This window comes from Gavialis gangeticus, unplaced genomic scaffold, assembly GCF_001723915.1.
Source record: "Gavialis gangeticus isolate Ggan-Ray unplaced genomic scaffold, GavGan_comp1, whole genome shotgun sequence".
NCBI lineage: Eukaryota > Metazoa > Chordata > Crocodylia > Gavialidae > Gavialis > Gavialis gangeticus.
The window spans coordinates 92,041,962-92,055,212 of record NW_017729025.1 but is presented as its reverse complement, the minus strand read 5'-3'; the positions used below and the strand labels follow the sequence as shown (position 1 = coordinate 92,055,212).

At 43.9% G+C, this 13,251-nt stretch overlaps 1 protein-coding gene across 1 annotated transcript in view; it reads left to right on the top strand.

Annotated features, from left to right (window-relative positions):
• The window catches only part of PLEKHD1 (pleckstrin homology and coiled-coil domain containing D1), an 87,454-nt gene that overhangs the window by 49,623 nt on the left and 24,580 nt on the right, over window positions 1-13,251 (top strand). Inside the window, exons 2-5 of the mRNA XM_019519157.1 lie at window positions 1,943-2,036; window positions 4,529-4,618; window positions 4,990-5,066; window positions 11,856-11,947. Coding sequence (XP_019374702.1) covers window positions 1,943-2,036; window positions 4,529-4,618; window positions 4,990-5,066; window positions 11,856-11,947 — 353 coding nt within the window. The remainder of the gene's footprint in view (window positions 1-1,942; window positions 2,037-4,528; window positions 4,619-4,989; window positions 5,067-11,855; window positions 11,948-13,251) is intronic.

The following is a 13,251-nucleotide window of genomic DNA, read 5'->3' as shown; positions in this document are numbered from 1 at the left end:
AATGGTCTCTGCCCCCTACCTGCTCCCCAAAAGCCTCTGCTCCCTTGCTCCCCTCCCCTCCCCTCCTCCTCCCCCCATCACTCACTATCAGGTGTGGATCCGGCTGTGGCTTCATTCTCTCCTGGGCACAGAGCATATGGACGCTCTGGGCCCTGCCTGGCCTAGCCGTGGCACCTCTGGCCTGGGACACTGCTGCATGGCTGGGCATGAGCTAGGGCGTCAGCATGGTCCATGCCGGGGAGGGAAGAGAGGCAGAGTCATGCCTGACAGCAAGCAGTGGTGGGGCAAGCAAGAAAGGCTGTGGGGAGCAGGAGTGGGGAGCAGAGCCTGCGGGGGCTGAAGGTTGGGTCAGAGGCTGTAGGGGAGGCAGAGGCAACAGGGGGACTGGCTGCAAGGGGACAACTGGTGTGAGGCCATGAGACAAGGAGGCTACCTGCCCCCCAAACTGCCTGCCCCCTCCCCTGATGTTGCTGCTGCTGCTTTCCATGCTGCAGCAGTGGGTTGATGAATTTAAGACACCTTCTGATAATTAGAAGCTATACATGGAAAATGTATAGGTAATGTAAAAAATGTCCATGCGTAGAATCTAATTATTGGGGTAGTCTTAAATTCAAAGTCATCTAAGATTTGGGTAAATAAGAGCACTTTTCTTTGGCTAAGTAAATAAGAACAGACCATTTAATTTTTCTACCATTCAGTATCTTTAAAAAAAACCCCAAAGATTCAGAGACTCCATGAAATACACGGGGCATTCCGCTATTGCTGTGAATTGAGCAGGAGGTTTTGTTGCAGGGCCCACAGTGATATCCAAGCCTCTTTTTTTCCCTTCGCTCAATTTAATTTCCATATGGGTAATTTAAATGGTTCCATAATGGTGTGAATTCCAGTTTTTGCACAGTGTATTTAATTTGCCACCATGTTGTCTGCTTCTTTAGCTTTGGCAGGCCCCTTTGGAAATTATGCATACTCTTTTCTACATTTCACTGATTTACATAATTTTGTGTCATCTATAGATTATGGCACTTCACCATTTAACCACTTCAGCAGGTTATTAATAAATATAAAGAACTCTGGCCCATATATCCCTGACTTATAAATTTCCATAACTCCATTGATCTTCCCACCCACCCTCATATGAAATTTTGGGTTCCCCTACTGTTAACCTTTTGCCATGTTGAAAACTGTTCTTTTAATTTTGGTTTTTATTTCCCCAGTGCCTTGGTTACAGTCTGCACAATACACTACTTTACCTTTCAATCTACAACTGTTTACTTTTCTTAATAGAAGTGAGATTTTTCAACAGCCTTTTGAAAGTCTGAATAAGTAAAAAAAAATCTTTTTTATTCATAATTTTGAGGAACACTCAAAGAATTCTTATAGTTTCAAAGCTTAATTTACAGGAGCTTTGATGTTGTGTTTCTATTCAATGGCATTCACTGGGATGATGACTGAGCAGAACACAATACATTGTTAATGCAGTGCATGTCTGAAGAAATTGTTTCTTTTCCATTTCCAGAGGATGAACACCAAAGGCTTGGAGAGGATCTCTGCTCTCAGGATTTTGGGGAAATTACTTCTACCCTTTAATGCCCTTAATGGCAAGAACACAGATCAGGCTGCCAGGCATTTGTCAGCAGCAGGATCAGAACTGTTACTTATTCTCTGGGGCTACTTCACCCCTCTGGCACATATTATTAGAAATCTCTGTTGCCTTCAAATTAACCTTCACTGGTTCCAGGGGTTACTTTGAATAACCTTGACTAAGCACTTTGCTTCTCTCTACCTGTGTTCTCCCATTTGCAGAGTGGAAATAATAAAACCCCTTGGCTCAAGGGGAGCGTTTCATTAGGTAAAGGTTGTCTGAGGTTGTGATGAATCGGATGTTCTAAGACAGGAGGGCATTACTAGGATTTATTTATTTTTTTGTTTCTTTTCCCCTCAGGTTCTTCATCATCAAGGAGAGCTTTCTGCTTTACTATGCTGAGAGTGAGAAGAAGAATTTTGAAAGCAATAAATACTTCAATATTCACCCAAAGGTCAGCACTCTTCTGTGGGGTCCATTAGGACTCCAGCTCTCTTCTTACAAGCAGCCAGAGAGCAGAGGAAGTAGGTTATCTAACTCCAGCCCTGGGTCGCTGGACCCAGAGGCACCTCCAAATGATACAGGAATGTTGATGAACCTCTTATAAAAAAGCGAACTTAACTGAGGCTCCCCCCAACCCCACCAGCTACTTGGTTTTATTTTTTAATACTTTTTCCTGATGTTAGGTTCACAGCCCAACTTCTTTAGTCATCTCATGCACTAATGTAACAAGGAGCCAGGTGGCTGGGTCACCAGCTGCAACTGCCAATGTGGAGTGGAGGAAGGGCAGCTGCTGCCACTGTCTGTCCATGTCCTGCTAGTGCTGTTGCCCAGCCATGCTGCATACTCTGATCTCATGATTACCCAGTTCATCTGGTGGCCATTAGAATAGTCTGCTGTGAGGCTACTCTAATCATCACCTGGTTTATTACTTGAGTCATCATGACTTTCTGTTAATCTGAACCTGCAAATCTAGTCAGACACAACAGTGCCCCAGTATACCTCACACACATGCAGGATAAGGAAGGGGAAGGTTCATGTCTCAGGCCTTTGCCACCTGTGCTTTTAGTGGGAGTAGCCATTTTTTGTTCTCCATGGACCGCCAGCCACAGAGGACATGCACTTTAGAGGGTCTGATTTCACCTGCAGCAGGCATTGGTGATATGCTAGCTGTCACCAATGTGCGCTAATATACAGGGGAAACTACCACTTAGAGAAATGAAGTCCAGGAGCCATAAATGGGGACACCAACTCCCTCACGGTTGCATTTGTAGTTACTCATTGAAGCATAACTTCTTAAGCCTGCTGGATGATTTTGCCATGATTTAAATGAAACACCACGAATATAAAGAGAGAGATATAGTGGCGTTTCATTTTAATCACAAAAAGGTGGATTTGGGGTTCCTTTTTTTAAACCAAAAATTGGGGATTATTTTTTTAAACCAATAATTGGGGATTATTTTTTTTTTTAATCAGAGAAAACAGGATCCCTGATCATAAGAGAAGGTAACTGAGTACCATTGACCTGGCTGCAAAAGTGAAGGTGATCTGGCACTTCACAAAGTGAGTGTGGTGCCACTGAATGGAGTTACAGCACTGTTCACTGGAAAGAACATTTGGAAATAGAGCAAAATATCCCTTTTATCCAAAAACACTGTATTCCTATGGACGACCCCCACATTTCTTTCTGTAAGTGAGCAAGCAACCATTCATAACCCACTGTACTCTGCACATGAAAAGGTACATTCTGTGAACCTGGGGCATAATAAAGAAGACCATAATTATAATATACTTACAAAAATAATGGAAGCTTAGCCTACAGCAAAGCTAAAATTGTAAAATACAAGGCAAAAGTTAGCAACTAACCCCCTGGTCTTTAACAAAAGAACCTCCCATTTCTTTCCAGTTTTCATATCCCAGCACCCACTGGAGGTGGGCAAGATTAGGCTCCCTGTGCAGCCCATTAGCACCATGTGTGGATCTAGAATTTTGCTTCCTCTGCTCTCTGGCTGCATCATCACCTATAAAACAACATCTTTTTCTGCAGTTAAATTAGAAGCTTTATTAGTACTCTAGAGCAGTGGTCTCCAAAGTGGGGTGCGCACACTCTAGGGGGTGTGCAAGACGATCCATTGGGGTGCGGGAAGAAAATATTAGAACTATTTATATTTATTTTTTATCTCATCCTTTTTTAATTTCTATTTTTGTGTATGTTTTATAATGTACGTAATATAGTAGTACAGTAGTACATGTATATCATTTATAAATAAATAAATATACATATATTGGGGGTGCGTGCTCAAAAATTTTTTACCGATAGGGGTGCGCGATCAAAAAAGTTTGGAGACCACTGCTCTAGAGGCCTAGGGCTGTATTATTTAGTTTGATTGCAGCGAAAACAAATATAACTTCATTGGAATGAGGTAAAGACAATCTGCAGGGCTGTGACAGGAGTTTCAGGAGCAGCTAACAGACAGCAGCATTGTAGAACAAAGGATAGCTTGATTGGTGAAACATCAAGACCGTTAAAAAGGAGAAGGTGAAGAGTTTGGAAGGGATCAGGTAGATTATAATGATCCGTGAAGTCAAGGGACTTCCTCAGCACTGCCTGACTAGAAATGCTGCTGCTACCACCAGGCAGTTGGTTTTATACTTTGGGTGGAGCAGGAGTCAAAGCAGGGTTCAAACACTCCCTCCTCACCCCCAGATCTTCCCCTGATTAGCACATCCCTTTAATCAGTTACAGCAGGTTCCCCTGGGTGCTGTGAGGTGTCAGTCCTGCTTCTCAGGAACTATACGTGTTGATTTTTGTGATACTGCCAGCATCTGAAGAGGGGCATGGGGAAAGCTGAGAATGGGAGTCCCTGATATGCCTTGCTTTTGGCTGTGCCTTGTATCTGCTCACTGAAGGTATACTGACTGATTTCAACACTGGTTCCACACTAGGGTGTCATTCCTCTGGGGGGTTGCATCGTGGAGGCCAAAGAAGAGCCCAACATGCCTTATGCTATAAAGATCTCCCATGAGGACTTCCATGTGAGTGAACTCTTTTCTTTTCAAGTAGATGAGCTTATCACTGAGGAGAGGGTTGGAGTAACAGCCCCGGAAATTGATACACTCTGTTTATTCACAGCAAATGGAACTACTTAGCAGCATTGCTGCCCATTGCCCTCCATCATTTGCTTATGTGCCTTGCCACCTCAATGAGAGTCAAAGGATAGGGGTGGCTCCAGAGCCCATCCAGTTTTTTCTGCCATTTGGACTAGTATCAATGGTGGGCAGGTAGCAGTGCTTACAATACCTGAGTCCACTGGTGGCCTGGATAGGACCATGTGTAGGATGTTGTATATGCATATGCATGTGCTACACCAGCAGCTCTCATTGCAGGCTTTGCTTTTCTTTCTCAGGGTAACATTGTCCTGGCAGCTGAGTCAGAGTTTGAACAGGCCCAGTGGCTGGAACTGCTGCAGGAGTCTGGGAAAGTGTAAGTACCAGGGGCTTATTTCTAGTCTTTTCTCTTTTCTGAAGTATTTTGGTAAGGTGAAGGGGACCAGAGGGTGTGTCTTGTGAGAAGAGCAAAGTGTGACTAGTGTTACAGTGTATAAAAGTTGAAATACTGCTCCATGGCTTGTCAGTGCTGGTTAACCTCAGATTTCGACCACTCTACCACATAAACCAAACAGTTTAAGACTTGATATGAATCTTCCTCCATTATGCTAAAGTTTAATTATTTTGCTGCGTCATCCCCTGGCTCTGGACAGGACTGGGAAGTAATGGAATGCCACGTGGCAACTTCTGTCCTGCTATTTCTTCTCACTTCTTGGACTTAGTGAAAGCAATGCAGTTCTGTTGGATGAGGAGCAAGACCTGGGAGCTTATGACTCTGAGGCTCCCTGCACCACTAGCATAGGTATCTGGGGTGACATGGGGCGAGGATGAGGGAGGTCTAGGCCCCCATGTGAAGGGAACGACAATAACAGTGGCCCCAAGGGTTCAACAGCAGTTCTGACATGGTTCTGTGATCTTTGAGGCATAGGTCCCATATTTCAGCACACTCAGCTGGCGCGTGGCCCTATGAGAGAGGCTAACTATGAGCCCCCTTGGGGAGTATAGCAGATCACCTGAGAGGGTTGATTTATCACATTTCCAAGCCACTTCTGCACACCTCGGTGACATAAAGGCTGTAAGCACCAGGATGCTTTGGTAGCTTATCTGACTGGCACCTTTGCACGTTTTGAGGTTTGACTGTTGCTAGCCCTGGAATGTCATTGCTCAAGTGCCTCCCAGTGAAATGGGCAGGCTGGTATGAAACGAGGACAAGCACCGTTCAAGTTTTAGCAGAAGTGTGGAAAGGCAGTGGCAGGGAGGGGTTGTGGGGCTTAGGGCCCGGAGTTCTCCCAGACCACATGGGACTTTCAGAACCTCTGGAGCCTGGTAATCAGCTAAGCTGTTTAAAGGAAAGAGCACTTTGCCATATGCCCTGCAGCAGGAGCTTTTGCCCAGCGGGGTATTATGCCGGATTTGTACCCTTGAGCCCCCGTAAAATATGGCTAGAAAAAAGGGCTTCTCATTCAGATGAGTTTATCCTAGCATGTTGGCATGGGCAGATCAGGACTGCTCACTTCTCAGAAACTTGTGTGTGTTGGGAGGAAGGAAATATTATTGTTGCACCAAGATGTGGTACAGGGTCATTTTTTATTAATGGTGACTAAATATGCAGCACTCTTTGCCCTCCTCCCATTCTGCTCGCTCCTGGATCTGGGCTGTATAGATGCGCAGCTCAGTCTCCACTCACCATGCCACCCAGAGGCCAGTCGTGCCCACTGGGTGCTCAGACTTGAGAGGAAAAGCAAATCCCCCAGCTCACTGTTTCTCTTTGGCATTGTAAGCACCAGCATGCTTGTTATGCTGTCCCTACCCTACCCTTTCCTCACTGGAGCTCCAATGATGTTAGCTACTATGACAATACTTGTGTCAAGTAGGCAGTGGGGACTTTACTGACTTGCCTTATAACTCTGTTTGACTGAGGCCCAGGCCATATAGGAATTAAAACGCTGGCAGGACCACTCCAGAGATTGGGAAATGGAGGGAGATTACCCTTCAAGTGCTAGGATACACAGGGTGTTTGGTCCCCCTATGCTCTGACCATAAACGGCTCAGATTTGGGAGGACCAGGTGTGAGAGATGCTGAGCCCCAGGCAGTCCCCTGTGATCTATGCTGTAGAGGGGAAGGGCATGGCTCTTGAGGAGGATGGGCAGGGATGTGTAAATTCATCGAATCATAGGGAACTAAAGGTAGAAGGAACCTTCAGAGATCTAGTCCAACCCCATGCCTGGATCACCTCTATCCAAACCATCCTATACAAACCCATTGTCTAACTTGTTAGTAAAATTACACAGTCAGTCTTGACACAACACAAGATGTAACACATTAACTCACCATAGGGAAGGCAGAGGGACAACAGTGACCAATGTCTTACTTCTTTGAGGATTGTTAAAATATGTTCGAGAGATCAAAGGAAGAGGGCCATGCCCCCCACTACAAAGGAATATAAAAACCTCACAGTTAGTGTCTTATAAGTAGAAGAACTTCCACTGAAGTCCATAGAGCTGCATTTGCTTATACCAGTGCTGATTTTGACCTTGGGACCCTTCTTGCTGGGAGTCAGGTAGATTTCTCTTTAAAAATGCATGTGGGGAACAGGTACTGGCAAAGGGTTTCCAAAAGCATGAGGTCCTGTGTGGCTGCACCCCACGCCCAGAGTCCACCCTGTTCCTAGACCCTGATTCTGGCTCTTGAACCCAAAGTGTTTGATGCAGAAACTGATGAAGCCATTGTCATATGGTTTTTTTTGGTGCAGTAGGATAACCCGCCCTGCAGGAGGAAAATAGGCTTGTAGTATCCTCCTCTCCTACTTTCCACCCTGTATGTCATCACTGCTAGAATGCTGCAGGTCCAGTGTCTACCTAATGAGTTGCAATGACCGGCTGTGTGTGAAGAAGAGCAGGGATGATGTGGTATGTATTAGCAAAGTTAGGTCAGGAGCTGAGCAGTAGCCAAAAAAGACACAGTGTGGTCCAGTAAATTGAGCAGCATTGAAAGGGAAAGTTAAAAGGATGCCGTGTTCATTATTTAGGCACTGCATTTTAGTGCCCTTCTGCTACAGGGAAAACATGCTGCTGACTCTACCAGATGCTTGCAGCTTGTTGTGATCATTCCACTTCTCTCTTCATCATTTTCATCATGAAGAAGAAGAAAAATAAGAAAAGAGAGCATAAGTATGCAGGGAAAACAGGGCAAATGAGACTGGAATGGGTAGCATCCTCTTCCCTTCATTTCATTCTTTGCATTGCAAAGGACTGAAGATATAGAATCATAGAAAGTTAGGGTTAGAAGGGTCCTCAGGAGATCATCTTGTCCAACCCCCTGCTCAAAGCAGGATCACCCCCAACAAGATCATCCCAGCCAAAGCTTTGTCTAGCCAGGCCTTGAAAACCTCCAAGGATGGAGCTTCTACCACCTCTCTGGGTAACCGGTTCCAGTGATTTACTACCCTCCTAGTGAGAAAACGTTTCCTAATATCTAACCTAAACTTCCCTCACTGCAACTTGAGACCATTGTTCCTTGTTGGGTCATCTGCCACCTCTGAGACCAGTCTAGCTCCATCTTCTTTTGAATCCTCCTTCAGGTAGTTGAAGGCTGCTATTAAATCCCCTCTCAGTGTCTTGGTTTCTAGACTAAATAAGCCCAGTTCCCTCTGTCTTTCCGCATAAGTCATGTCCCCCAGCTCCCTCACCATTTTCTTTGCCCATATGTGTACTGTTACTTTAAATCTGGAACAGGGATGGTGTGCAAGGATACTGCAGTGGTAGGTATTATTTGAAGTATCGAGGAGACGGGCTAGTCACTGTCAGGTGGCCTGGTGGGAATGCGCTGTATTGTTGCAAGGGAGTCTAAACTACCTACCAAGATGACTGCTCATTCCCAGACTTGAGTCCTGCTTACTAGCAGTTGAGCTGCAGCAGCACAGAGTTCAGCCTGGGTGAGTGTTTGTGCAGCTTCTCCGGTGGGTTTAACAGCCCAGATTAGGCTCCAGGGTGCTGTAGATACACTGCTACTGGAACCTGAGCTCAGGTTTGTCTGCATGAACTGCAGTTACAGGGGTGATGGCAATGGGGATGTACCCAAAGACTTCTCTGACTAATTATAGAGTGGAACTGACAGTTTCTGTAAGGGAATTCCCTCAAGTCTGCTGTAGTCAGCAGGATGGCAGCTACAGTACTTGTCAGACCATGGAAATGTTTCGTTTTAAAGTGGAGTGGAGAGGGCAGGGATCTTCTGGTTCAGGTGTTCAGAGGACCCACCCAAAGGTGAAATGTCAAATCAGACTGCCACAAGAGATTTATTTTTTAAATAAGAAGTTATGTTATATAATTGTGATGTGTAATAGGGAAGTATAGAGCCTGGCACAATGGAGCCATGTTCTCTGTTATGATGTCTGGTGCTGTTATAGGAGTACTGCTACTAGGAGTAGTATTCATAATAATCATTTGAAAGCCAACGGAAATTCTGAATTATAATATTTATTTCTAATAATTCATAAACAGCTTTCAGCTAACCCCTTGCTGCAATTTGTTTTACTTCAGTGACTTAGCATTTTCTGATGAAAATCCATTTTGTGGAACAATTCTCCACCAGCTCTAGTCACAAGACTGCTGCTTTCCTTTGTAATACAGGTACTTATTTTCAGCAGTTAGGTGTCAATTACTTTTCAAATGTGAGGCAGACTACACCATTTTCATAAACTAGGGTTAAGTAGGCTTAATAAGGCTGTCCCTTGCATATGAGGAAAATCTCAGATTGGTATTTACGAAAGAGGCAGACATCTTAAATGCTTCACCTGTTTTGAATCCCTTAAGCCTGAGAACAGGATTTAATTCAATGTCTCAATATTTTAAAATACTACATCATGACAGCCTTGCATATGCCATGTGTGCACATGCGCAAGCACACGCGCACACACATTCAAGCCATCTGCAAAACTATACGTTTTTATTAACATTAGACAATCTGTGGACAAATTGGAGAGACTCCAGTGAAGGACAATGGAAATGGTTAGGGGACTGAGGCACATTACTGATGAGGAGAGGCTGAGGGAACTGGGCTTATTTAGTCTGGAGAAGAGAAGACTGAGGGGGGGATTTGACAGCAGCCTTCAACTACCTGAAGGATGGTTGCAAAGAGGATGGAGCTAGACTGTTCTCAATGGTGGCAAATGACAGGACAAGGAGCAACAATTTTAAGTTTAGGTTAGATATTAGGAAACATTTTCTCACCAGGAGGGTAGTAAAACACTAGAACAGATTACCCAGAGACGTTGTGGAGTCTTTATCCTTGGAGGCTGTTAAGACCCAGGTAGACAAAGCTTTGGCTGGGATGATCTAGTTGGGGCTGGTCCTGCTTTGAACAGGGGGTTGAACTAGATGACCTCCTGAGATCCCTTCCAACCTAAATTTTCTATGACTCTGTGTTCTAAGTTCTCTGCATTTTGGAAAATATTACAAAAGCCCATTAGTTTAAAAGGAATCCAGCTGTATAAAACACACACAAAGCTGCGCCTGTTCACTAATTGTCTTTTAATTTGCTTTTTGAAAGGTCTGACTGTGGGCATGAAAGGTATTAGTGCAGCAAATAAGGTTTGCCAGAGACAAAAATAAAGGCTTTCTTAAAAGTATTCAACAAGAGGTTGTTGATTACAGTTATTTCGAAAACCTGTAAATGCCAAACAGCTAGTGGGGAGGGGGGAGAAACCACAACCCTGTCCCAGCTTTGAAAGTCCAATTTGCTTCTCATATTTATGAATCTTGGGCTAGAAGTAGTCATCACGTTTGTTTTAAGAGAAAACCTTTTGTCCTGGGGTCATACAGATATACATGTCCACCATCATGCTTCAAATCTCTATGAAACCTGCTGGGTAGGGAGTACTAACATTGTGTACATCTTGTACAGTTACTGTGGTTCAGTCCTGGGACAAGCCTGTCAGGCTGTGTTCTCTTGGAAGGGCGACATGTGTAAATGACTGTGCCCCTCCTGTTCTGATTCAAGTCAAACAGAGAGACAATCAGTCCCATACCAAATGAAACATCTCTTTACAGATTTAGTCTTTTTTCAGAAAATAAATACATAAATAATTAAACCCTAAAAGCCCTACCTTAGCATGTATATGTTTTAATGGGAATGCTAAAGAAATTACTGTCCTCACTGTCATGTGTGAATATAAACAAATCAGCCTGCATTTTCAGTATGAAAAATGTTTTCTGTAAGAACTCAAGCCCAGGTCCGAGAAGACTGGGTCCTATTCCTGTCTGTGCCTTTGACTTGTGTGTCCTTGGTCTTGTTACTTTACCTCTATACTGATGCATGCCCTTGCTTTTCAGGTGCAGCCAGTAACACATCTGCTATATGGGATAAGGTGGAGGGGGGGCTTTGTTCAATAATGTTTGCAAAAAGCATTGAGATCTCTTGGTGTGTAGTACTAGTCATACAAATTACTACTATAACCCTGCTTCTCTTACTTTAGGTTTTATTTTTTCTTAAGTTTTTAACAGGGGGTCTTTATTATTTTTAGAAGTAGTGCTACTTGTCAGACTAGGGGGCTAGGATATAGCTTAAATCCAAGTGCTAACTGCTAAGACAGGCAGAGATGTTTAAAAAGATACAAGACCAGAAGTCTGCAGGGTTGTGGATAAAGACCAACACGTGTGAAAGTGAGGAGGTTTTAATGCTGGAAGGAAGGTAGTGGTTCTGGGGTACAGCATTGGACAAGAGTGAGAGGGGGAAATGCCACTGGCTACAAGATGTGGGACTTAGACAGGAGTGAAATGTAATAGAAGATAAGTCCTCATCTTCGTCTATCAAAGTTGTACCAAGCCACCAGGGTCAATTTCCAATCCAAGTGCCAATCCCTACTGTGAAGCAGGCTCTCAATTAGAGGTTCCTCATATGCTGCACGGGCTTGGAGGATGGATCCCAGTGTAGGACTCCCAGAAGAAGAGAGAAAGCATTATGTTTATACACAGTCCCTGGAAAAGGGAAGCTTCCAATTTATAAAATATTATTACTCATAAATAAGAAAACAAAACAATTCTTAGAGAACAAAGGACTTTGTGTTTGCATTGCTTGGTGGAATATAAAATGGAGTCTCTCAACTCTTCCAATAACTCTGACTTGTTTTCTTTCCCATTATCTTATTTGTCTTCATTCTCTCTTCAGGACCTGGAAGAATGCCCAGTTGGGAGAAGCCATGATTGAGAGCCTGGAAGCACAGGGGCTTCAGCTGGCCAAGGAGAAGCAGGAATATTTAGGTTGGATGGAACAGCTTTTTGCATTGGAGATACTTAAGAGTTAGGCCAAGGTCAAGGTCATCCTAAACAGCAGCCTATTCAGTTTGCAAGACAAATACAAGTAACAATGAGGGCTGTGCTTAGGGTATTTCTTTTAGATGTTTGAAAGCATGCATGCATCTTTCCCATTCAGCTGCAGCCCTTTTAATTTCAAGACCGTCAGGAGTCAAGGTGTCCTGGTTCTGGGAGTTACTAGCACCAGGGGGCTGCAGACCTGGCAAACACCAGTACTCATATGCTGCTTTTAATTTCTTGGGAGTGGCATTTCTTATGATGACTACAGTTCGCTTTTCCCTGGCAAGGGCTTTTACTCTCCCACTGCTAAATCCTTACCTAAATTTACCCAGTATGTAGGGGTATTTCAAATGACTAGCTACACCTTTGGTAATGCAGGCTTGTTCCATGGTAGGCTAAGGCACATTGTATGAGCACATTGGGTAACTTCCTGTCACTCTGTCCCTGCTTTGGAGCCCTCTAAAACTGGGCAGATTGAGAGACTTTTCTACATTTCTGCGCTTCTCATGCCCAACAATGAACTTAGTATGTTGCCCAGGATTTCATGCACAGTTAGGGTATAGTTTTATTCCTAGAACACCAATGAATTACTCTAGGAGCACTGGCACACAAATGAGCTATTACCCCAAAATATCGGGGGTGGGGGGGAGCTATACAGCAGCTCCCTGGTCACTGTTTGTGTGTGCATGCTCTTACCCCATATTTAATGGAACCTAAGGCATCTAGCTCATCTTTTAGTGAGAGAGAAGTAACTATCATGGGCTAGCTTTCATATGCCACCGCATAGAGTATCCACACAAGGAGCTACTGTAGAGCAGTTGATGTATTTTATAGCCCTGCCCTCCTTTATTTCTCTATAATGTCCTTAATCTGCTCCCCCATTCTTTGACCTGCTTCACAGAGCTACCACAGGTGAGCTCTGAAGGCCGTAGATACTCACAAACTTTTGAAACCCTATCTGAATTATGCAGTCCTTAGGGAGGGATTTAAAGGAATAACCATAACAAGAGCTGTTCAGTCTAAAGAGCATAAAGCCATTTATGTTATCTGCTGAATGAGTGAAAGCTTATAGCTCATGTATAAGAAAAGGAAGTATTATCATTGCTGTTTTATATGTGGGAATAAGTAATACATGGAATCCATAAAGGGGTAACATGTAAAACTGGTTGAGATGTTTTGAATGAAAAACTCTTTTCATTTAAAACCTAGCTCTTTAAAAAAAACCAACCCACCAACCCCTCCCCCCCAAA